Below are 27,903 nucleotides of genomic sequence, written 5' to 3' on the forward strand. Positions count from 1 at the left end.
AAACAGCTCATATTCTACCACTATATGAAATTTGTATTTAATATTAAGCACGGTAAATTACCAACACACCTCAGCGAAAATCTTAGATAAGTAAATGATGCACATTCATACGTAATCAGAGAAAACAATAATTTTAGATTACCTCTTTTCAAAACAGAAGTGGGCAAGCAAAATATATTTTATAAGGGCCTGAAATATTTCAATGAACTTCCTAACCACATAAAAAGTAGTAATAACTTCAATACTTTTAAAAAAAGCATTGTAAAACCCTTCCAATAAGATAAAGTTTATTTTTTTTTCTTTTATTTTTTACATGACATACCGATACTGGAGCGCGAAAAGGGAATGGTAATACTGGTAGCAGCAAAATACAATGCACCCGGCCCTAAGGAGAAGAAAATCAGTCGCCACCTGTAACTCCAGACAGTTCCAACAACAAATTTCGCTGGAATTCGGTATTTTCAGCCTATATTTACTGTTGTTGATCGGGATCACTCGCATTCCGACAGCATTAATATAACAAAAAAATTATATGATGTGTAACCAAAATAAGGTCAAACAAAAGTTGGAGCAGGGGAGATTGGAAACACGTCCTTTTCAACCTCCCAATATATTTTGAGCTGTGCTGATAGGAATCTTCACGCGTTCCGACAGCGTCTTTACTAAACAAAGTTGAGGGGTGATTGGGTACACTTTAATTTCCAACATCCAAAGACATGTTTAGCTGTGTTGATCGGAGACCAATACATTCCGACAGCTTAAAATAGAAATATAATTGAAAAATATAAGTTCCAAATTTTGTTGCCTTAAGCTGGGAGCCCTGGAGGATTTGAAACGCGTCCTTTCCAACCTTCCTTAAATGACTGCTCCCAGACTCGTCCGTTTGTTACGCCAGTAAATATGCTGATCGGAATCACATGGCATTCCAACAGCATATTCAATAGAAATAAATGATATAATAATGAATTGTACTTAGTATAGTAGTTTAAGTTTTAGGCCTAAACAGCCGTAATAATAAATAAAAAAAAAAAAATTTATGATAAAGTTGATATAATCGAGCTCTGGAAAAAATTTAGTTAAAAAAATGAGGCTTTTATGTAAACAAAACTGAACTAGTTTGGCTTGTCACACGGGCTTTCCACTAAGATTTTTCGTTAAAACATATATTTATATAAGGCTTTTTTTTGAAATGAAAGTGTGTGTGACATTGAAACTTAACACAAGCTGAAATTACAGATGTTGTAAGGAATTTAATGAATTCGGCATATTTGTGAACTGCCGAATTGTTTGTAAACGAATTAAAGAATACAAAAATTTTGAGATTTGGAGCTTTTTTTCGATGAATTTTGGTCCCAAATGAAAAATGGTGTGACAACCGTGGTGGAAATGACAACAGAAATATTACCTACTTGGTTCCGCCAACGAAATTTCCAATGAACAATGTTGGAAAGCAAGAAGAAGAATCCATTTTGATTTGGCGGCTTTATATTTTTTTGTGTAAATGTTTTTAATCTATGGACGCCTCATATTTAATAATTATATGAAAGTGTATGTATTTAAAGTTGCATGAATTTTAATTCAGTAATTAAAGAACGATAGTGTCACTAGACTTACCTGATAATTTGCCTTGATAATTTTATCAGCAAGCAAACTCTTGTTATTACTGCGTGATTAAATTGGACTGTATTGAAACAAATCTAAGTGTAAACAATTTATGTTGAATAATGCTATTGCACCATCTAAAGGGTGGTTTCGCATGTGTTGCCGCATGAGCGCAGCTTCATTAAATTCATCAGTGGCCGAAAACCAATCTCGTACAACAAAGGGAACACCAAATAATGGCATGTCATGTACAATATATGAAAACACAACATTGCATAAACAGGATACGCAAAAAGGTTTGAATATCACTTTATGGATTAATAAATTGCGCATTTAATTATACTACCATACCAAAAGTGTGCAAGAAAGTCATGGTGAAAGTGAAGCGACTGGATTTGCACAAAATTCTTTACTACCCCAAAGATAAAATGAACAATATGAGTACAATTAATGAATCTGAAATAAAACCGAACACACGTAATAAAAGAATAAGTTATAAGCCCAATGAGTATAGGGCTAATTGCAAATGCGGATGCGCAGTAGCATTGCAGGATCAATCTACTACACAAAATATAAGTAAAAGGCCAAGGGAAAAAAGCAGCCAAAATGCGATATCTACTAAGAAAATGCTTGTAAGATTAAAACGAACTAAAATTGATAAAACGAAGATACCACGAGAAAATACCAAATTACAAAATGGTAAGTATATATAACATGTTTTAAAAAATGCATATTGTTACTTATGATATGTATGTTCAAGTTTGTAAAAAGAAGTCTGCGAAAGCCATAGTGCGAAACACAGCGATTGTGAAAAATTCAGATAAAAAGAAAAAGGTGAATGAAAGTATTCGGCCAGCACTAGACGCATCCCGGTTTAGTCCAGTGAGAAACTCAACTATTTTAGGAGCCGGCAAAGAGGTATTAACGGAGATAATACCCAAAGACAACTCTCAGAATAATACTAATGAAAATACGAAAGACAGTGGGAGCTTAATTAATTCTTCAAAAGGTAGGGTAACATATTTGTGGCTTCCTGAATCATATATCAAACAGTTTTGTTAATTATACTTTAGCAGAAAGTCAAAAACGGAAAAATTTGACCAATAAGCCAGATCTAATTGAGCAGTTACTTTTCACAGACGACAAAGATGACGCTAGTCATGAATCGCGTATAGACGAAAAGGCTTGTACAAATGAAAATCAGGCAATAGTACATCGGAATAATAATACACATCGCTTTTTCCATCGTGAGCCTGTAACCGAAGTCCGACCCAAAAAAGTATCGATCTTCGAATTTCCATCGCAGTCAGATAATTCAGAATCTGAAATTGCAAAACATGATGACCCCGCAGCAGATATCATAAATAAATTGATATCTGAAGGAAAAGTACGCGTGGCAACCAATCATAAAGGAACGGGTCGACCTACTTTAAAACGTGTACGAAAGAAGCTAAACGCCAAGAACAAAAATATATCTAAAATTAAAAGAACTAAAGCAAACGTCATTGATAAGTTCAATGTAATTAAAGAGTTAAATGAGAATTTTAATGCCGATAAAACATTACCCCATGAACCAATACCACATTTCGACTATGAAGAGGATAATTCAAATGATGCATACTTGGACGAACCGAATAATGATTACCAGCAAAATTATGTAGGTTTTAGTCGTTTGGCACGTTCCGTGCTGTTGCAACAAACCAAGAAAAATGAAATCACACGTAAAAACGATGTAAGTTTTTTTTCTATTTACATGTCAATGATATGGGCGTTTCCAGCGTAAGTAAAAGGTTGCTCTTTCTTAGCTGGCCTTTTACAGAACACACCCATATGCATAGTAGGTAATAGATAATAATAATAAAAATGTTTTCGATTTAACAGGTAGCTGAGCAGCGAAGATTGTTAGAAGCTGCACGTAAATTCGTCAGCACTCCAGCCACAGCCAAAAGGAACAATGAAACTATACCAGACTTCTCACCAATTCAAATACTTAATACCCATCGTCGTCCAGCGTCACTGCTACAACAACAACAACATCCAGCATGTCCTTCTCCTTGGCGTATAAATGAAGACTTACATTTACCAAGTGTATTTAATTTCACTAAAAATACTTCATATATACCAACATTTTCGAGTGATTACATTCCGCCATCGCCAAAGAAGATGTCACCACATAATAATACACATATATTTATTAACTCAAAAGTCCCTACTGCTACTTCTACTACTGCCATCATACCAACATGCCAGACAAATAGTATTTCGAATAGTTCATCACAGAATTCATCCATATCTCCAAATAATTCAAATGCAGAAAATATGCCACCCCCTGCATCAACACCTGTAAGTGCTTTAAATAATGATGATAATGCGGAAATATTCAATATGCGTCAATTGCCCAATCCTCGTCGAACTCTTGCACATCGAAGTCCACTCAAAACAATTAACATAATTGAGGTCATTAGCCTTCCACTTTGGAAGACTCCTGTAAATAATGATAATGAAAAAGATAACTCGAATAATTTAGCACAAAATGACAAAACTGATGAAACACATAATGTGAACGATTTGTTTGGATTCGAGGAATTTATAGATGAAGAATTTTCAGATGTTGATGCATCTGTAAGTGCAGTGGATATTACAAATGCTAACAGGCGGACAATAAAAGGAAATCTGCGCAAAAAGCTTAATAATTTAAGGAAATGGCGACCGAAGAACGCAGATCATATGCCCAATGTTCCAGGGAAGCCAACAAGGTTATTTGACGAAGATGAAGGCAGATCGAAGCAAAGACTCATTAAAGATATGCTTTGTTCTACTATGATTAATCAAGAGAAATCAATACCCAAAGAAAAACAACACGATAAAAGTCCTGAAAACAATGTAGCAATAGACAGTGCTGATGAAATTATTTCTGAACCAATCGAACCAGATTTTTTTAATGAATATGAACCCGAAACAAACTTGAAAGAAAAAGTAAGTACCATAACGAACATATCGCCGGTTTCTATTCAATATCCTGCTAATAGAACGAAGTTCCCCAATAGATGACGAAAAATCCCGTTGTGTATTCAAACCAGTTTTTAATTTAGTTTAAAAAGTCAGTGGCTGTATCGTGTTATGCGATCCGTGATTGAAATAAATTTTTTGAATAGCAATAGCTCTGTTGTTGTTGTACTAACGATAAAAACACTCCCCGATGGCTTTGGGGAGTGTTATCGATGTTGACGGTCCTTAGCCGGATATAGATCCAGTACGTTCCGGTAACAAAGCACCATTAAGGTACTAGCCCGACCATCTTGGGAACGATTTATATGACCTCATTAAACCCTCCAGGCTATCCCGCCTTCCCCACCCCCTAGTTCCATGAGGAGCTTGGGGTCACCAGAGCCCCGGCTGTCAATGAAACAGTATTCGCCACGGGTAGGTGAGGTTGACAATTGCGTTGCAGAAGCTATACATTGCGCTGGCAACCCCTTGAGAGGGTTGCGCTACACAACCCCTAGAATCAATTTGGTATTTTAGTCGCCTCTTACGAAAGGCATACCTATCGCGAGTATTTTCTAAGCACGCTAACCCGCTGGGGTCGGCAATAGCTCTGAAATGGGTAATCGGATTAGGGAAATATTTTTTTTTTTTTTTTTTTGAGATTGATTTCTGTTGTAGGGATTCTTAGATCCTCATAAACGCAGTTGATATTACAACAGTATTAAATTGATTTCATTGCTGAGATATCGACAGCTGTATTGTATTTAATGGAGCATGATTTTTACACGCGTGGCAATACCAAAAGGCCAGTACCATGTGTAATGTTTCCACGTGGTTGTTTTATACCCAGCTGAGCAAAGTTCACAGAGTATATTAATTTTGTTCGCAAAACGGTAATCCGTTCGGCATAAACTAATCAAGGTAGATATATACTTCTATATATCAAAATGATCTGGGCGAAAGAAGAAATTCATTTAGCCATGTCCGTCCGTTAACACGATAACTTGAGCAAAATTTTCGACCGTCTGTCCTTCCGTTCGGTCGGATAAAGTCGATATATCCCTACTAAACTTAAGATAAGTATCTGAACTCACTTTATTTTGGTATAAAAATGGCCGAAATCCGACTATGACCACGCCCACTTTTTCGATATCGAAAATTACCAAACATGAAAATGCCATAATTCTATACCGAATATGAAAAAAGGGATGAAACATGGTATTTGGATTGGTTTATTGACGCAAAATATAACTTTAGAAACTACTTTGTAAAATGGGTGTGACACATACCATACTAAGTAGAAGAAAATGAAAAGTTTCTTCAGGGCGAAATCAAAAGCCCTTGGAATCTTGGCAGGAATACTGTTCGTGGTATTACATATATAAATAAATTAGCGGTATCCGACAGATGATGTTCTGGGTCACCCTGGTCCACATTTTGGTCGATATCTCGAAAACGCCTTCACATATACAACTAAGGGCCACTCCCTTTTAAACCCCTCATTAATACCTTTAATTTGATGCCCATATCGTACAAACACATTATAGAGTCACCCCTGGTCCACCTTTATGGCGATATTTCGAAAAGGCGTCCACTTATAGAACTAACGCCCACTTCCTTTTAAAATATTCATTAACACCTTTTATTTGATTCCCATATCGTACAAAAACATTGTAGATTCACCCCTGGTCCACCTTTATGGCGATTCCCGAAATGGCGTCCACCTATAGAACTATGTCCCACTCCCATTTAAAATACTCTTTAATACCTTCCATTTGATACCCATGTTATACAAATACATTCCAGGGTTACCCTAGGTTCATTTTCCTACATGGTTATTTTCTCTTATTTTGTCTCAAAAGCTCTCAACTGAGTATGTAATGTTCAGTTACACCCGAACTTAGCCTTCCTTACTTGTTAATAGTGGGTAAAGTGCTAGAGTTCTATGATGTTGAATCTCAAGGCAGGTATTATGAAAAAAGTTATCCATGGACGGACGGACAGACGGTCCTGGCCCAATCAAACAATTTTTTGGCATTGATAATATTGACACATTGAAGTTTATGTCTATTTCGACCCATTTACATCATTTAACACAACGTATCCGGTTAAATCTATAAATACCTAAGCATAAGTATAGCTGGGTATACAAATGTATGCTGATAAGAGGGGGTTGCTTTTGAAAAGGAGAATTAATACCATTTGAGGTAAATTTTATAGGGCCTACACACGATGAGTCTAACTCGCAAGTCATCTATGTATCTTTCGGTATCAACTGTAAATACATTAGAGTAAGAAGTTGGCTTCAAAACATGAAATCAATTGTTAGGACTAACCTGTTGGTTTTGTTAAATTTATACGAAATTTTAGTTGTAACGGCTTTTTAATCAATTAAAATCTAAGTATTGCGTGAAAAAGTTTTTATATGTATCCTTTTTATTCATTATATTATAGCGACTATATTTGTGAAAAATTTAAAAGGATTGGTGAGGTTAGTTTATTAATTTGATATTCTATAGCTAATGTGGAGGTGGAGTTTTGCTATCGGTACATTCTTCTGTACCTTCAGCTGAGGTTGATTTACCCGTTATCGATTCTACAGAATTCAAATGCATTAGAATCAATCTCGGTATGGGTTTTGTCTATATTGCCGTCAGCTATATACCACCTTCTTCTGATCCTTCGGTGTATATGGATCATATTTCGCTGTTTAAAATAGTTTATTCGATGTTGAAGCCCATTGATTCGATGATAGTCCTGGGTGACTTTGATCCCCCGCATATATTATGGACCATATCTGACGAGGATATTGTACCTATTTCTTCAAAACTGTCCAACAACGACTTTTTATCCGAAATGACTGAACTTTGCCTTAACCAGATAAATATAATTCCTAATATGTTCGGGATAACCCTTCATTTGGTATTTGTTGACGATATATCGAAATGCGTACTCTTAGCCGGGGTGAACTTTTAACTGTACCTGAAGACCTTTATCATCCTTCCCTGGAAAAAAAACATACGAATTCGAAACAAATTCTCTGAGTAGCGCTGTTTCTAAATACGACTCTAGTTTCAGATTTGAATTTGCGAAGACTTATTTTAGCAAACTTAATCTACAGTGGCTTACCCCAAATACGGTGTAGATATTGACACAAATTTTTTTGACTTTTATACCATCATTTACGGTATTTTGAAAAAAAACACGTACCTAAGCGAAAACGCGTCTCTACCGAACCAGTCCAAATATGGTTCCCTAAGAGCTGAGGTCTTTAAAAAACAGAAAATCGCGCTTCTTCAAATTATTGTATAATTGCGCGATAAATACATAAATTATACTTCCTTACTACTCTGCAGCGCTCCTTAAGGACCAGGTAGGGGTAATTTTGGGGTTATTTATGGATGATTTCGGGGTCCTAATGGGGACATTTGGGTGTGATTTCGCAATGAATTTGGGGAGTCTCCAGGGGTCCTCCCAGGGTCACTTTGGTGTCATACCTGGATAACTTTAGGAACTCTGTCAGAATCCTCCCAGGGTCATTTGGGTTTTCGGGGACTTGTCAGGATCCTCCCGGGTCATGTTATCATTATCGCAATCTGTTCTTTTCTGTATATTAGTTTTAGAAAATTATGTACATAGCTGTTTTACAGCTGCCAGGCTTCCCATACTTAAGAATTATAACTTCTCACGCACGTACAAAAGTTCACACACCCTTTTTATACCTTTCATGAACATGAAATGGTATATTAACTTTGGTCCGATGTTAGTAACGTTGAGAAATATAGAAGATAGACTCACCATTACGTATACCGAACTGATCAAGGCGACGAACTGAGTTGATATAGCCATGTCCGTCTGTCTGTTTGAACGCAAACTAGTCCCTCAAATTTTAGGATATCTCAATGAAATTTGGCACAAGGATGTATTTATACTCAGTTGAGCAGAGCTCACAGAGTATATTAACTTTGATTGGATAACGGTTGGTTGTACAGGTATAAAGGAATCGAGATAGATATAGACTTCCATATATCAAAATCATCAGTATCGAAAAAAAATTTGATTGAGCCATGTCCGTCCGTCCGTCCGTCTGTCCGTTAACACGATAACTTGAGTAAATTTTGAGGTATCTTGATGAAATTTGGTATGTAGATTCCTGGGCACTCATCTCAGATCGCTATTTAAAATGAACGATATCGGACTATAACCACGCCCACTTTTTCGATATCGAAAATTTCGAAAAACCGAAAAATGCGATAACTCATTGCCAAAGGCGGTTAAAGCGATGAAACTTGGTAGATGGGTTGACGTTATGACGCAGAATAGAAAATTAGTAAGATTTTGGACAATGGGCGTGGCACCGCCCACTTTTACAAGAAGGTAATTTAAAAGTTTTGCAAGCTGTAATTTGGCAGTCGTTGAAAATTAACAAAATTGGATGAAGAACACGCCCACTTTTTAAAAATTTTTTTTTTAAATTCAAATTTTAACAAAAAATTTAATATCTTTACTGTATATAAGTAAATTAAGTCAAAATTCAGCTCCAGTAATGATATGATGCAACAAAATACAAAAATAAAAGAAAATTTCAAAACGGGCGTGGCTCCGCCCATTTTCATTTAGTTTGTCTAGAATACTTTTAATGCCATAAGTCGAACAAAAATTCACCAATCCTCGAATTTGGTAGGGGCATAGATTCTATGACGGTAACTGTTCTCTGTGAAAATGGGCGAAATCGGTGGAAGCCACGCCCAGTTTTTATACACAGTCCACCGTCTGTCCTTCCGCTCGGCCGTTAACACAATAACTTGAGCAAAAACCGATATATCTTTACTAAACTTAGCCCACGTACTTATCTGAACTCACTTTATCTTGGTATAAAAAATGGCCGAAATCCGACCATAACCACGCCCACTTTATCGATATCGAAAATTACGAAAAATGAAAAAAATGACATAATTCTATACCAAATACGAAAAAAAGGATGAAACATGGTAACTGGATTGGTTTATTGACGCAAAATATAACTTTGGAAAAAACTTTGTAAAATGGGTGTGACACCTACCATATTAAGTAGAAGAAAATGAAAAAGTTCTACAAGGCGAAATCAACAGCCCTTGGAATCTTGGCAGGAATACTGTTAGTGGTATTGCATATATAAATAAATTAGCAGTACCCGACAGATGAGAACGCCTTCACATATACATCTAAGGGCCACTCGCTTTTAAAACCCTCATTAATACCTTTAATTTGATATAAGGCGTCCACCCATAGACCTAATGCCCACTCCCTCTTAAAATGCTGTGTAACACCTTTCGTTTGATACACATATCGTACAAACATTCTAGAGTCACCCTTGGTCCACCTTTATGGCGATATCTCGAAACGGCGTCCACCTATGGAACTAAGGATCACTCCTTTTCAAAATACTCATTAACAGCTTTCATTTAATACCCATATCGTACAAACATATTCTAGGGTCACCCCTGGTCCACCTTTATGGCGATATCTCGAAAAGGCGTCCACCGAAAGACCTAAGGCCCACTCTCTCTTAAAATGCTCAGTAACACCTTTCATTTGATACCCATATCTTACAAACAAATTCTAGAGTCAGCCCTGGTCCACCTTTATGGCGATATCCCTAAATGGCGTCCATCCATAGAACTATGGCCTACTCTCTCTTAAAATACTCTTTAATACCTTCCATTTGATACACATGTCATACAACCACATTCCAGGGTTACCCTAGGTTCATTTTCCTACATGGTGATTTTCCTTATTTTGTCTCCATAGCTCTCAACTGAGTATGTAATGTTCGGTTACACCCGAACTTAGCCTTCCTTACTTGTTTTGTATTATATTAGACATTTGTCGGATCCGGTAGGGTCGGACCACTATAACATATATCTCCCATACAACCCGATCGTTCAGATAAGACGGTTTTGATCATTCCTGCCGCAATTTGGATTTCATTAGAACAATTTATAAAAAGTATAAACGTGAAACTCGGTGATATATATTCTAATATAACATAGAAGATATCCTGAAAAAATCACTGATAGGAGCTATCTGTAGTTATATCCCATACAACCGATCGTTCAGATAGAAAGATTTTTGGCCATTTCTCCCTTAATTTTGAAAGTATAAACGCGAAACTCGATGATATATATTTTAATATATCATAGAAGATTTTCTGAAAAAATCACTTTGATCGGAGCTATATATAGTATATATCCCATACAACCGATCGTTCAGATAGAAAGATTTTTGGCAATTTCTCCCTTAATTTGCAATATAAAAACGTTAAACTTGGTGATATTTATTCTAATATATCATAGATTTATTGAAAAAATCATTTCGATCGGAGCTATATATAATATATATCCCATACAACCGATCGTTCAGATAGAAAGATTTTTAGCCATTTCTCCCTTAATTTCCAATATAAAAACGTTAAACTTGGTGAATTTTGTTAGTACCGAACTTGTATTTATTTCGCAATTTAGGTCTAGTTCCGATCCAGTAATGTGTATCACTAGTTACTGATTGAAAAGATTTCTGGGAACCGCTTTACCGAACTTTAAGTGTAGACTTCTCCAGTTTCAAAATGAAACCCAGTTCTAAGCACTAATTTTCAGGAAGACCATTATAATCTATATTTAAACAAAATTTGGTTTGATCATATGTCTGAAAAAACGGTAAAACGGTACGGTTGTGTTTATTTCTGCTCCTTGAATTTTACATTTTAAAATGGTAAAACTATATTCAAATACTTCTTAAGAATAAATAATGTGTGAGACAGAGACTCAAAAAGCGGAAGCAGAAGTTGGTTTCAAGAATATTATACCAGATAAAGTTTGATTTTTTAAATTTAATATATTTGCGAGAAAGTGACTCTAAATAAAGAAAGGAAAACGCATACACTTACAAAGTTTGATACATATATATACATATATTCATTCTATATAAAAAATGGAGAGTAAATGCGACAAGTGCAAAAGTACAATACGTTGAGAAGTGTCAAAAATTCGTTGCGAAGGGGTATGTGGGAGATATTATCATTTAGCACCAAAATGCTCTGGCATAGACCAATACAGTGTTAATAAATTAGACGAATGTGATATGCTTAGATTTATGTGTAATGATTGTGTGCAGTATGTGCATAACGTAGATGACATTCTAAAAGATATGCAGATGGTAGTGAGCAAAAATGGCAAACAACTATCTGAGTACAGGAATGAATTTGATAATGCTCTCAAGAAACATGAAAGAGAAATAAAGCAAGTTTTAAAAGCAGTGGAAGTTGCATTTAGCGACAGAATTAAGGCAATGCAAAAAGCGCAAGAATCATGCGAAAAGAGTGTTGTAGAAGTGAACAAAATACGGGAAATTGCTGAAGGCTTCAAGCGAAGCAGCGAGCAGGTCTGTGATGAGTTGAAAACAAACAAGGATGACAATAAGAAAATGATTGAAGAAATAAGTAAAGAGAATAAAAAAATGTGCAATGAAATAAAGAAAAATGTTAATAGTGTTGAAGCCAAAGTGTCATACGCAGCGATAACAAAAAATGATGGACAAAAAAAAGAAGTGTTACCAGACATTAGAAAGAATCATCCCCTAATTGTCAAGCCGAATAAAAAGCAAAATATAGAAATAACCAAAACTGACCTAAACTCGAAAGTTGATCCTAAAGGGCTGCAAATAACTAATATAGTAGCAAGGCAAAGCGGAGTTGTTATTGTTGAAAGCGAAAATGACCATGAGCGTGACAAAATAAAAAATGCCATTGAGAACAATCTGGGAAATAACTATGAGGTTAAGATTCCCAAAAAAGTGAAACCAGCAGTCATGGTGACTGGTATAAATTTTAAATATAGCGACGAGGAACTGGTGCAAAGAATTAAACGACAAAACATTTGTTTAAGTGAAACGGACATCAAAATTGTTAAGCAATATGAAGTGAAAAAGAACGCGAAAAACTATTATAATGCTGTGATAGAAATGAATGTTGAAGCGTTCGCAAATGTACTAGCTGGAGAGAGGCTTAATGTAGGTTGGGAACGTTGCCGAGTATCCGATGCAGTGCAGGTATTGTGTTGTTTTAAATGCAAAGGCTTCAATCACAAAGCGGCTGACTGCAAGGAAAAGGAAGTATGCACAAAATGCTTGGGTGAGCATAAGCATACACAATGCATAAAGGATGCAGTAAACAAGTGCATTAACTGCATACGAGCAAACAAGCAGCTGAATCTAGGACTTGAAGAAAACCATGATACTCTGGATAGAACTTGTCCCGTATACCAACAAAAGCTAGATGCAAGGAAAAGGAAAGTTGTTTATTAGCAACCAAAGAAAATCCTTACAGCAGGGCAAAAGTCAAAATATTATTCAAATCGAGATAGCAATATATACAACTTGGAATGCATTTATCTTAATATTAGTAGTATCATAGCAAATAAAATCGAGCTGGAACGTCTTATTGAAATAAGAAGACCAAGTATTGTGTTATGTACGGAAACGTGTACAACAGAACATATCTTGGATTCTGAACTTAGTATTCCGACATACAAATGCATTCGTTGCGACTCTCAAAGTAGGCACACTGGCGGTGTTGTCATGTATGTGAATGAAAATATACAATTTAGCATAGTTTGTAATAAAGCTATCAACATGAATGTGTGGTGCATTATTGTAAAAATAAAGAAATGCGCGTTAAAATGGAAAATCGGTGTACTATATCACTCACCAAGTAGCAGTGACTCCACCTTTATTACTTATCTAAATGAAATCATCACTGAACATCTCAAGGAGGCGGATAATAATTTAATAATTGGTGATTTTAATATCAATGTAAATGTATCGTCAACATACTCAAACCAGCTAACAAGTTTATTTGCACAAATGGCAATGATACAAAGGATAAACTTCGACACAAGGATAACAGAGTACTCGTCTACAAGAATTGATTTGCTATTCAGTAACAATGATAAAGTTAAAGCAGTAAATATAGGTGAACATCGCATTTCTGACCATGAGACAATCCACTTCGAAGTGCCAACAACAAAGCTTTGTAAAATGAGAAGGTATGCTACTGTTACATGTTGGGAGTACTATAGTGCTGAAAATCTTTTAACTTTGCTACGAACATGCGATTTCAGCTTTATGTCAATTTCCGGAGTAGAAACTAAAACTAAAGCCCTAAACGAAGTTTTAACTGTGGCTATGCAAGCACTGACTTATATAAAGAGGACCCAAATACAGATAAGAAATAAGTGGTACGACCGAGAATTAACAAACCTGCATAAAAGAAAAATAGAATCTTATAAAACTGCTCGAAATACTGGATTTTGGGACGAATATAACGCCATTAAGAAAATATATAAAAGAACCATAATTTATAAAAAAAAGAAATACATGGAAGATAGAGTAAATCATAACAATGGCGATATGAAACGTATGTGGAAGTGTCTAAAAGACCTCGTCGAGCTTAATGATGTTAAAAAACATATCACTAAAATTGTAATTAACGGTGAATGCCTGGAAAATGAATATGATATAGCTAATGCCCTAAATAACTTTTTTATACAAAGTATTGTTGAAATTAATGATAGCATCGAAGAAATTGTAAATGGGGATGAAATAAGCGCAAATCATAGTAATCCATTTGAAACATTTAAATTTACTGACATTGTAGTGGACGATATTATTATTATCACAAAATCACTTAAAAACAAATATGGCGGCGACAAGCTTTTATCGGAGGGTGTCGTTAAAGATGCCATGACATATGCTGCTAATTTCTACAAAGACATAATTAACGAATCCTTAAACAGCGGTATTGTACCTAGTTACTGGAAAATTTCAACAATAATACCTGTTGAAAAAGTAAAAAATACAATGAAACCCGAGGAACTACGTCCAATTAACACGTTACCTACAGATGAAAAAATTATGGAGACAGTGGTGAAGGATCAACTTGTGGCATACTTAGAGAAGCACAATGTGATTATCCCAGAACAATCTTGTGAAACAGCGTTGAATATGGTAATTGCAGATTGGAAAGAAGACATGGCGGACAAAAAATTTACGGTGTCTGTCTTCTTGGATTTAAAACGGGCTTTTGAAACTGTCGATAGATCTGAGCTATTGGACGTTATGTTTAAAATAGGTATAAGAAGAAAGGCTTTGGAATGGTTCCGGAGTTATTTGGGTGACAGAAAACAGAGAACGATAATTGGAAAGGAGGTTTCATCAGTGGTGGATGTTAACATTGGTTTACCACAAGGCTCGGTCTTGGCGCCAATATTGTTTACATTGTATATCAATGATATCAAAAGATGCTTAAAATATTGTAAAATACGTCTATTTGCGGATGATGCATTGCTTATCATAAGTGAAAAATATGCAGAATGTGCCATGCTGAAAGTACAAGAAGACCTGGACTCGCTATACAAATGGTTATGCCTTAGAAAACTGAAATTGAATGTCGAAAAAACTAAGTTCATGATATTTTGTAAAAACACTAATATCATAAGTAACAATAGTTTAAATAATATTACGCTGAAGGTAAAAAACATGGAAATCCAAAGAGTAGACAAAATTAAGTATTTAGGAGTTTTGATTGATGATAATCTAAATTTTGGAGAGCATGTAACTTATCTGGAAAGGAAAATTGCACAGAAAATAGGCTTCATGTATAGAACATGTAAACATATCAGTCAAAGTCATAAAATATTGGTATATCGTTCAATTATTGAACCACACTTTATTTATTGTCCTACTATTCTGCTATTAAGTAATGATATATATATTAAGAAACTTCAAATACAGCAAAACAAGGCAATGCGATTTATTTTAAAATGTCCTCCAAGAACGCCAAAAATTGTAATGCTCAATAGATTAAACTGGCTTAGTATTAAACAGTCAGTTAGTTATTTCACATTGAAATTTATACACCAACTTAGGTTAGGAATGTTACCGAATTACCTGAGTAGTAAAATACATTATAATCATGAAATCCACAATTATGGAACAAGAAATTGCAATAATATAAGACTGCCTAGAATAAGAACTGAGTTCGCCAAAAGGTCTCTTGAATATTTAGGGTATAAAATGTATAATGATTTACCTTCTGATTTGAAAGACTGTGAAAATATTAGTAAGTTCAAAGAAAAATTGTTTTTATATTGTACGTCACTAAATGTGACATGAGTATTTATGTTTAATCTCTTATTTTAACCTAAACTAGGTCTTAAAGACCGTAATAATAAATAAATAAATAAATAAAATAAATGTTTCAAATTTAGGCTCAAACTTTTTACCGTGTGCCTGCCAAAATCTAAAACCACTTATTGATAAAAAGTGGTCGCCGTGGTGTGGTGGGAGCGTGCTTCGCGTACCACACCAAAAGTCCTGAGTTAAAGCGCCGGACAAAGCAACACCAAAAATTCAGAACAAGTTTTCCAATTGGAAAAAAAAATATGTCCAAACGCGGTCGCCTCTCGTCAGTGATTTGGCATACACTCCAAGCGTATTTCTACTATGAAAAGCTTTTCAGTGAAAATGCATCTTCCTTGCATCAGCTTCCGTTTGGAGTCGGCATAAAACATGTAGATCCCGTCTGCCAATTTGTAGGGAAAATCAAAAGGGAGTAAGACGCAAATTCGAAGAGAAGTTCGGCCTAAATCTTCTCGGAGATAAATCGCGCCAAGCATTAATTAATTTGTTTTTCTTTTTTAATTTTTTATGGTTAATGCGTCAAGCGTAATACAAACTCCAAATCAGTTAAACAAATAGCTTTTGATCTACCAAAATAACAAATTCAAGGTTGTTATGTTTATTCTTTTTCTCGTGTTGCTATTCTTTGTCAATGGAAAATTTAATTGAACTTAATTGCTCGTTTCTATATTTGTACAGTTGAATTGTTGTATTTAGTTCACACGTGTACAATATGACCGTATTTTTAACCCTTTCACGCATATGGGACACCGGTGTCCCAAAAATATTTCCTTGTATAGCAAGAAGGCTAGCAATATTTTAATAGTTTCTTCGTTATAAGTCACTTAATCTTATCTGAATGTATACATCCGCACCGATTTTCATTTAAAGTGTTTATTCTAACAACAAAACGAAAACTGGCATGAATAAAAACACCAGTGAAATATAATTTCGCATAGTGCTTTATATTACGAGTTTAAACTACATAGGGACCCGATTTCTTATTGGATCTGTAAAATATCTAATTAGAATTTTAAATTTTTTAAGCTGAAGTATTTTATTCAAGCACTGGTACAGAAAGTTCTGCGAGTTTAGAACTCCCTATAAATTTTTTAGTAATGACATAGTAGGCTTTGAATTAATTATTTCTCAATTGGTGTGTTATATCATTTTTCTACCCAGCTGCACTTATACACAGGGTATTACAACTTTGATTGGATAATGGTTGGTTGTATAGATATAAAGGAATCAAGATAGATATAGAATTCCATATATCAAAATCATCAGTATCGAAAAAAAATTTGATTAGGCTATGTCGGTCCGTTAACACGATGATTTGAGTAAATATTGAGATATCTAAACCAAATTCGGTATACGGGCTTAGCTGGACTCAGTATAGATTGGTATTGAAAATGAGTGAAATCGGACGATAACCACGCAAACTTTTTTGTTATCGAAAATTTAGAACAAGCGAAAAAATTTCGGGATATGGGCGTGGCACCACCCACATTTAGAAGTAGAAAATTTGGAAGTTTAACATGCCTTACGGCCGTTAAAGATATTACATTGAAATTTGGCAGAGACATTATGTTTTCCAAATTATATAGACTGAGTGAAGGTAATCAAAATCAGTTGAAGACCACTCCCGCTTTTCCTAAAGGTTCAACCTTAACAAAGTTTGTTTGTTTGTTTGACTGATGTTCAAATTTTAAATAGGCGTGACCCGCCCCTTTTTTTGGTACCCTTTCCAAAATACTTATAATGCCATAAGTCGAACAAAAATCTCCCAATCCGAACGAAGTTTGGCATAAACATTTTTTTTTATAGCTACAACTGTTAAAACTGCACTTTTACCCGCTCAATTTCATAAGTGGTAACCTCTGTATCCTATTTGAACGGTTTTATTTAGCTTGACTTCACAGGCTGGCTGGCACGAATTTTGTAATTGAAATTTAAGTAACTTCCCGATAAGGTACAAGCATGAAACTTGGAATATAGTTCAGAACCCCATGACAATGCAATAACAAGAAAAAACTCCGATAGGTGGCGCATGGATCGATATATTCAAAAAAATCGTATTTGTTGTCCGATTTGGCTCATATTTGGAACACATAATACATACATGAATATAAAGCGACATATGATGTCCGATTTGGCTCATATTAGTCCGGTAGAAGTGACATCAAAATATTTTGGAGTTCGAGGAGGGACAAGCATGCGTGGCGCAGAGTCGAGTAAAGTCTTTGGAAGGATTATGTATTGACGACTTAGATTGTAACAAATTGTCAGGGAAGAGTCCGTGTAATAATGAGTCACTAAATGAACTAAATAGAATGAGAAATAATAGGCATTTAAATAAAGACTAACAACTTGAAAATAAAATAATTTAAAAAAAAATTTTTAAGTTAAACGGTTTTATTGAAAACAATATTTACATGAAGTAATAATAATATTAAAAGCTAGAAAATAATTAGGTAGGTCCTAAGTACTAGTCATCACACTCCTCAATCAATCTAGGGCGTTGATCAGACAATTAAATAAAAGCGTTGGCGTAAAATTGCAGCATCTTGGACCTCTTGTTGTTCAAAGTTCATAATCTCTTCTCTATGCTGATGATCTCCATAACTCGAGATACGGGTAACTTCCACAATTATAATTGCCTACATTTAGGAGCATCTCAAATAAGATGTCTGCATATGGTTGTGCCTTGCTTCTCAGCTGCGTGTACCTACATATGTGTAGACATAATGATTGATTCGTTTATGTAGATACATAATGATTGAATTATTGATGTGAATGTTTGTAGTTTACAGTCTCTCGCGCACACATAGGCGTAAATGCATCTGTGTGTGACATCTCTTGGCTGCCTTATATATGTGTATACATGATTTGATTATTGACGTAAATACTGCTTAGCATGGCCTTAGTGATGGTATAGCTTAGTGATGCTAATATCCGTGACAATATTTTTACTTACCAATATTTGATTTCCTTAAAAATAGATTTCAAAAACATATCAAATAATAACCGCAAAATGAACTGGAATGAAAAATTTGATATGGATAATTCCAGCCTATAGTATAAGGGATTGTTATGACAATTAGTGAAATCGAGAACTAAGTTATTTAGGTCGAGTATCTTCATGCGCCGAATTATTAATTTCAAACATTCTTTTAGTTATACACTATGAAAGTCTCACAACTTTATTACATTCCAAAAACTTGTGAATTTCACGAATGACAACTATCAGTTAGTTTTATTAAATGTCAACTTACTTCCCTAAGCGCCATCTGTTGGTAAGTTGTTAAATGGTTAGATGTCGTTTTCAAATTGAACATATGCCTCTAGTGTTCAACGGTAGTAAATTACCCTGGTGAGATATCTTTTTGTTATGGTGAGAAATCTTTCTAATAGTAATCTGTGAGAAATTGCAATTATTCATTTCATGATAGTATCCCTTAGTGTTGCTAATATTCGTCACAATATTTTGCTAGAATTTGCCACGGTGCCTTGATATTGCATTTCAATTTTATTAGCGTGTGTGAAATTAAGAAAATTAAGTCGAATCATGTGTAAGATTTGTTTACGAAGATTTTTAACTTTAATGTTCTCCTTTAAAGCTTTAATAGAGTATGAGTAAGTAGAGTACTATTTCGTCTAACTACCCCAACCCTAAATGGCAACCCTACTCAAAAATGTCCCTATTGTAATGCGGAGTGAAATACCCTTCGTTTGATACCCATATCAGTATATATCATGCAATTTTTTTTTAATTTCGAATAGGTGGCAACCTTGTGAAACATTCTGAGTGGCAACACCTAGTTAGAAAGTCTTAGAAGGTGATACATTATCTCTGTGCCAAATTTCATTTAAATCGGTTGAGCCGTTCCCGAGATCGTTCGGCTGTACAAATATACAAGAATTGCTCGTTTAAAGTAATAAGATTATTATTATTAATGGCCAAATTTTTATTACTCCTTATTCAGTAGTGCACACCTGATAAGCGCGCTCAAAAAAAAAAAAAAAATTGCTGATGGCAAAAATTCTGTGGAAGTGCAAAATATCATTGGTTGGTCACCAACAAGGGTACGTAATGCCATCAAGTACAAACGAAGTGGCAAACACTGTGTAAGAAAGCTAGCAATGTCGGTAGGAGAAATTAAGTACGTCGTCAGATACACAAAGCACTCTCCATTTGCGGCTGCAACTTAAAATTGTCTTAAAGTGTTGGGACTGTTCCTCTTTACGTGAGCATGACTGGGTGTCCACAGTCCAAGAAAAACAGTTTTGACCGCAGCTGTATATCTTAAGTAAGCTTACCCAGAATTATAATGCTTTGATCACTAAGCGCATGAATATTTTATCGAAAAACGACTTTTGAGCAGATCGACTCGAAAATAATAGAAGACTAGTACAAATTCAGTTTTAGAGAACCGGTTAATTCTCAAAGCTAGGTTTTCTATCCAAAGCTGATACTATTAAGAAATTGGTTACCTTTCGGCGATGTGAAACTAAAGTAACGGGATACTTTTGACTGTGTACCTGATTGCATCTTTTTCGAAAAAATGCTTTTCATTTGAGGAATCGGTTACTGTTTTAAAATGGTTGCATTTTCTGAACCTGTTACTTTTTTACAACCGGTTATTTTTTCAGAAGCAGTTAGTAGGTAATAAAAAAAACTTAAAAATCAAAGTCGAAAAAAGTAAAAAAATTAAATTTCGCAGGCTCGAAAATTATTATTTTTGGGTATGCGTAGTGGAACTTTTTTTTCTTGAGCTCAAATCCTATCGAAAAATCGATGGCGCGATATCGGTTAAATTTCGTCCATACAAATCGACCCACCCTATTACATACCCAGCTGTACACTTGAAATGCTGTTGTTGTTTGTTTTGTGTTCTTAATAGTGTTACAAAGCTGCGCAATAATACATATACATATAGTTCTATTCTAAACTAACTTCGAGTTACGGCTCCCGAATCATAGAAAATTGCTTAGTCATAAAAGGTGCCACGCCCGTTTTTGTTTTTTTTTAATTTGAAGCTTTTCCTATTTATTGTTATAAATCCACTTGGGAAATGAAATACCATTGATATAAAGTTCTTTTTTGCAAAGATGTAGCTTATTTTATTCGTCCACGACCCTTTTCAAAATCTTTTATATAAAAGTGGGCGTGGTCCTTTACCGATTTCGAAAATTTTTCTTCAAAGCATTCCTATAGTAAAGGCGACCTCTCTGCCGAATTTTGTTACGATAGGTTTAACTATTTTTGATATATGATTAATAATATTTGTAAAATTGATTTTGTCACAAGTGGGCGGTGCCACGCCCTTTTTAAAATTTTTTATTTTTCAGGAGTCAATATCAGTCCACACGTCAAATTTCAACATTTTAGTTGTATTATTTAATAAATAATCAGGGTTTTTGTGTTACAAAGTGTTATATATATAAAAAGTGGGCGTGGTTATCATCAGATTTCGCTAATTTTCAATACCAATCTATTCTGGGTCCAAATGAGCTCGTGTACCAAATTTGGTGAATATATCTCAATATTTACTCAAGTTATCGTGTTAACGGACAGACGGATGAACGGACGGACATGGCTCAATCAAATTTATTTTCGATACTGATGATTTTGATATATGGAAGTCTATATCTATCTCGATTCCTTTATACCGGTACAACCAACCGTTATTCAATCAAAGTTATAATACCCTGTGTACAAGTACAGCTGGGTATAAAAAAAAAACATTACTGATTTTGTGGCGGGCGTGGTGCCATGTAAAAACTAAGTGAATTGAAAATACTTTTGGACAAAAATCACGAACAAATTTTCATGAAATTTAATCCTGTTAAAAGAAAAGTTACAAAAATTTAACAACTTAATACTTTTCGCTACAACAACAACAACACAACAACAACTTAATACTAAATCGCAAGCTGCTACTATAGAAAATAATAATTTTCTATATAATTTTCAATAATTTATTTAAACTTTATTTTTAAAAGAATATTTTTTATGACTCAAATATTTTCATTTTTTGATAATAAAAAATAACTAATATAATAAGAAAAAATTTAAAATATAACAAGTATATTTGTTATAAGTAGATAACTACACAGCTACACATGGTTCTGGCCTCTATGGTATTGTCATTGTGTACCAGTGGTACCAAAATTACATATATACTTTGGAAAGTTAATGCAAAAATTGAAACATTTTTAATAAAGACAACTTTCACTATTGCTATTGCCTTATTAAAATATACGTATAAGTGTAACTAACACAATGTTTGGTAAATCTTTTCAGCAGCCACGACGAACGTATGCAAGGGCTTTCAAGAGAAAACGCAAAGCTCATAAAAATGTAAGGAATCTTGATAGCGGGGAATCTAGTACAGATACTGATGATGAGGAGCCAAAAGAATTAAAAAAAATGCAGCAAAAGAGAAAGCGTCATGAAACACGAACAAAAGATAAAGATAATCCGGCATTGGAATCGTTTGTAAATGAATTCAACAGCATGTGCAAAGAAGTGGAAAACTACGAGCTGATTGTCGAGTAGCGTTCTTATTTGTATAGTCCATATTTATACATGCAAACTTTATATATACATAAACATAGAACATAAAATAGAACAAGGCAGTTTGTCTGAAGCTGGCCGATACTGCGCTGTAAATATTGCGAATTCTTCTGTGATAACAAAGAAGTGAGAATCTATGATATATTGCTCATTTACTTCAATAGTGTCATAACTCAAAAAACACAATTTTCCAGGAGTGCCATTCAAAGATTTTAACTGCCATATGTTGCGCATATAAAGGCATATTTTCATTTTAATAGCACGTGGTAAATTTTTAACTGATCACATAGATTTTTATACAACATAGATCATGATATTGGGTACGTTTATATGTTATTAACTCAAGTCATATTTTTTGAGATATGACACTATTGAAGTAAATGAGCGATATGTAATGTATAAAAATCAGCGCATCAAATCATTCCAATAATCGAAATGGTTACTAATCAACATGGCGATGATAATATTAATTGCGTATTATTAAGCCGATATTTTTCATAAAACAAATGAAATTATTTAGCTTTTATACAGCTTGGAGAAATATTGATTCTGCTCTACTGATATCGCAGGTTTAAGGATAAATCTCTGTGGATCAAAATTTTAAAAGAATGATCATCATTGTATAACAAAAATAAAATCGACAACTTATTTCGTATAAAACAGCCATTCAAAACACTTGAGTTTACGTCTGTGCCGAAGAAAAATTTGAATTTTGTAAAAGCAATAAAGATAAAAATCGCAATAAGTTTGCATTATACATCGGCTTTTTGAAAACTCTATAGTAACCTAATAATATGTGCTATAAAAATACAAATTGTCTCATCTCGATGTTTATTTTAGAACTGCGTATATTGTAGATCAATATTTTGTACGTTATCACAGCTGGAATCATAACGCCGGCGCAGTATTAGTAATGAAATCGTCCCGGCCTTGCATACATACATGCATGAAGAGCATTTTTAATTATTAGTTTAAATAAGTTGCCTTTCAAAGGTATTTTATGGGTATTTTTTATTTTGATATATATGTATTTTATTTCCTTTTAATGCTTTATAATTTAAGTGAATTCTGTGTTTCCTTTTTTACATAATTTTTTTGTTGAAATTGATTAAAATAAGTCTATATTTATATGTATACAATATGCACATAGACGAATAAATCTATGAACTGGGCAATAACTTATACTGGCTGTTTTTCTTCGAATCTCAAAATAGTAATAGACCTAAGATCGCAAAGCCCCTAGACCTTACTTATTTTCTGACAAATAAAAACCATTGCATTGAGAACTAGTACATGCTAACTAGAAACAAACTGTTTTCTGTCCCCGCCGACGGGCAATTCGCAGATACAAGGAGTTTAAGGTGCGATAAAATATTTACCCCTCTTTTGGTTTCCAACTAAAACAATATTGCTTTAAATATCTTGGCAAGGTGGTAATTCCACCATGGGGAAAGGTGAATTCGATACCGAATTCGTTTAAATCTACAGTTATTTTGTTAACATTGAAAATGATCATAGGCCTGATTACATTGTACAACTGCAACTATGAAACAAAGTAACTATTGTTACGAATATTAGCAAAACTAAGGAGTGCTGCCAGCTCTAAGCCGATCTAAGCAGTGACGTGAATGCACATCAATAATTCAATCATTATGTATCTACATAAACGAATCAATAATTGCGTCTACACATATGTACACATTCCGACGAGCAACATTTGCATACAAGGCAGCGAGAGATGAGATGTCACACACCGATGAATTTACTTATACGCTTATGTGTGTGCGGGAGACTGTAAACTACAAACACATGCATATACCTTATCTGAATTGTCACAAGAGAGAGCAATAATTTGTGCACGTAGTTGTGGCTGGCGATTTTGTAGCCGAAACAACTAGTAACTTCTGGAAATCGAAGAGCCTAGAAGTATGCAGCGTAAACTATAAAAGCGGTGCAGGCGAGTAAGAAGGAATTCAGTTTGATTTGAATTGTCAAGCAGTTACGAGTAAGACGATATCTAGCGAGCAATAGCACTATTATTTTGAAAGTCAGTTTCCTTTAAGATATCAGTTTGGTTATTAAGCTATTCGTTGCACAGTTTGAGTGTTATTGTGAAGTATTTTAATAAAGGCCATTTTTCCATTATTCAATATTGGAGTTATTTATTCAACAGTTTAGCGATACGAACCTAGCAAAAGGGCAAATAAGAGGATTTGCAAGTAAAATTCGTTACAATTGGTGTCAGAAGAGGAATTGTTGAATAAATTCCGAAGATTGGGAATACAACTTGGACATGGCAAAGTTCAGTGAATTGAAGATCCAGCAACTGAAAAAGGAGTTGGAGAACCGTGGATTAAATACAACCGGAAATAAGATCGAACTTCAAGCACGACTACGAGAGGTAATGGAGTCGCAAGGAATTGATGTGGACGAGTTTGTCTTTTATCCTGATGGGGACGAAACAACAACAAAAATTGAAGAGAAAAACGAAACATCGCAAACAGTTACAAACACAGACTTGAACATGATATTGGCTGCAATATCGGCACAAATGTCCGAAATGTCATCACAAATATCCACCAACATGTCATCACAACTGGAAGAACAAAAGACAAATATAACATCCCAACTGGAAGAACAAAAGACAAATATAACATCCCAACTGGAGTCACAGGAGACACGTATTACATCCAAGATGGAAACTCAACTGGCAGAGCAGAAGACATATATGGCATCCCAACTGGAATCGCAGGAGGCACGTATTTCAGAAATGACGTCGCAAGTGTCATCTCAACTGGAAGACCAAAAGACATATATGGCATCTCAATTGGAAGCGCAAGAGGCACGTATGTCTGAAATTTCGGCAGAAATTTTGGAACAGGTATCATCAAAACTGGAAGCGCAGGATGCAAAAATGGCTCAATTTCAGGCAGAAGTAGATGATTTAAAAGGTCATATGGAGCAGTTACAACTAAATCGCCCAGCTGTTTCAGCGAGTAATCCAAAGGTAAAGACACCATCCTTTGACGGTTCTGTTCCTTTTCAGGTCTTTAAGCTACAGTTTGAGAAGACCGCAGCAGTGAACCAATGGAATGCTGAAGATAAAGTTGCAGCTCTGTTCGTGGCACTGAAAGGGCCTGCCGCGGAAATCTTACAGACCATCCCAGAGTACGAGCGGAACCATTACGAAACATTGATGAGCGCTTTAGAGAGACGTTACGGAAGCGAGCATAGGAAACAGATATTCCAAATTGAGTTGCAAAACCGCTACCAAAAAGCAAATGAGACATTGCAGGAGTTTGCTTCAGATATTGAAAGATTGGCTCATCTTGCAAATGCGGACGCACCCGTGGAATACACCGAGAGGGTAAAAATCCAGAGTTTTATAAATGGCATACGAGACGTGGAAACGAAGCGAGCTACATACGCGAACCCAAAACTGACATTTGCTGAAACGGTATCACATGCATTGACTCAGGAAACTGCCTCCCTATTAAGTAAACCAGCATATAAGGCTCGCCGTGTGGAAGTAGAAAGGCCAGAGTGGGTAGAAACAATTTTGGAAGCACTGAAGGGATCTCAACAGAAGAATGCCGGAGTTATTAAATGTTTCAAGTGCGGCAACCCAGGTCACATTGCACGTCATTGCGATCTTGGTCCTAATAGTTCCAACAATGTGGGTGGCCATAAACGCAAAGCTGGAGGAGATGAGCAAGAGCGAGTAAGAGGTAGAGAGCTAGATCCAGCTGTTGAATGTCCTGTGATATCTGTGTCGCAAATCGGAAGGAAATCAAGCAGTCTTACCGTCAGAGGGAATGTGGATGGTAAAGAGCGTGTACTGACTGTAGATACGGGGGCATCTCATTCCTTGATTCGATCTGATTTGGTCTACAGGAGAGTAAAGTCATTACCTGGAGCAAGGTTGCGTACGGTAACAGGCGAATATAATCAAGTCCAAGGCGAAGTGGTATGTGAGGTATTAATTGGAAAAGTCATGGTTCTACACAAATTCGTTGTGGCGGAGATCGTTGATGAAGTCATATTGGGAGTGGACTTCTTGGTTGACCATGACGTCAGGATCGATATGCGGAGGAAAATTATGCGCTATAAGAACCAGGACATACCACTTAACTTTAGTTTGGGAAAAGGGTTCAGCAGTAATCGGGTACTGGTGGAAAAGACTCGACAAAGACCACGAAAGTCAAAGGCAAAGGTTGATAGATCGAATGGGCCAAATAAATCAAAATCAAAAGTACCTACGAGAGAAACACTGGCATTGACAAAACCTAAAAGACGCAGGAAAACGAAGCAACGAATTTTCGAGAAAGAATGCGAGGGTAGTTTCAAGCCGGAGCGCACTACTCTTGTGAAATGTGGGAACGATACCGATTATGCAAAGCAAATCCGTCCAGCGCAAGCTCTACGAAGTGGTTCATTGACCAAACAACAGAGTGTGAAGGAACGGCCCAGGGTAATGAGTAGTAAGATGAAACACTGGCATGACAAGAACTTTAATTCGGAAGGTTTCTTGGCGGGAGATTTGGTACTGTTAAACAACCCTCACCGGCGGAAAGGTGTTCCAGCCAAATTTCGGTGCAGTTGGGAAGGCCCGTACAAAGTTGTGAAGAAGATCAGTGATACCATCTACCGCATACAAACCACTGGGAAACCACGGATTAGAAGAGTGGTACATTTGGCGATGCTAGCAGCGTTTAGATCGAGAGATTTGTCTGATCGGGACGATCAGACTTAGGTGGAGGGCAGTGTTACGAATATTAGCAAAACTAAGGAGTGCTGCCAGCTCTAAGCCGATCTAAGCAGTGACGTGAATGCACATCAATAATTCAATCATTATGTATCTACATAAACGAATCAATAATTGCGTCTACACATATGTACACATTCCGACGAGCAACATTTACATACAAGGCAGCGAGAGATGAGATGTCACACACCGATGAATTTACTTATACGCTTATGTGTGTGCGGGAGACTGTAAACTACAAACACATGCATATACCTTATCTGAATTGTCACAAGAGAGAGCAATAATTTGTGCACGTAGTTGTGGCTGGCGATTTTGTAGCCAAAACAACTAGTAACTTCTGGAAATCGAAGAGCCTAGAAGTATGCAGCGTAAACTATAAAAGCGGTGCAGGCGAGTAAGAAGGAATTCAGTTTGATTTGAATTGTCAAGCAGTTACGAGTAAGACGATATCTAGCGAGCAATAGCACTATTATTTTGAAAGTCAGTTTCCTTTAAGATATCAGTTTGGTTATTAAGCTATTCGTTGCACAGTTTGAGTGTTATTGTGAAGTATTTTAATAAAGGCCATTTTTCCATTATTCAATATTGGAGTTATTTATTCAACAGTTTAGCGATACGAACCTAGCAAAAGGGCAAATAAGAGGATTTGCAAGTAAAATTCGTTACACTATGATACTTTACTGAAAGTGATATCGCATAGATAAATTTGTCTGAATAAACTTATACAGCCCAAAAACAGCCTAAACCAAAA

The 27,903-nt window shown here is 35.4% G+C and overlaps 1 protein-coding gene across 3 annotated transcripts; it reads left to right on the plus strand.

The window, feature by feature from the left end:
• Nucleotides 1-1,449: 1,449 nt before the first annotated feature.
• On the plus strand, nt 1,450-23,566 carry dmt (dalmatian). 3 transcript variants are annotated; one of them, XM_067763154.1, is made up of 6 exons: nt 1,450-1,898; nt 1,960-2,301; nt 2,363-2,611; nt 2,676-3,334; nt 3,484-4,578; nt 22,112-23,566. In XM_067763154.1, exons 1-6 carry the CDS (start codon nt 1,715-1,717, stop codon nt 22,364-22,366), a joined length of 2,784 nt encoding a protein of 927 aa, XP_067619255.1. In that variant the 5' UTR covers nt 1,450-1,714; the 3' UTR covers nt 22,367-23,566. The 3 variants fall into 3 exon arrangements, with proteins under 3 accessions (XP_067619255.1, XP_067619257.1, XP_067619256.1); XM_067763156.1 differs by having other exon boundaries at nt 22,115-23,566; XM_067763155.1 differs by having other exon boundaries at nt 2,679-3,334.
• Nucleotides 23,567-27,903: the final 4,337 nt, after the last annotated feature.

This window comes from Eurosta solidaginis, chromosome 1 (assembly GCF_040869045.1).
Source record: "Eurosta solidaginis isolate ZX-2024a chromosome 1, ASM4086904v1, whole genome shotgun sequence".
Classification (NCBI taxonomy): Eukaryota; Metazoa; Arthropoda; class Insecta; order Diptera; family Tephritidae; genus Eurosta; species Eurosta solidaginis.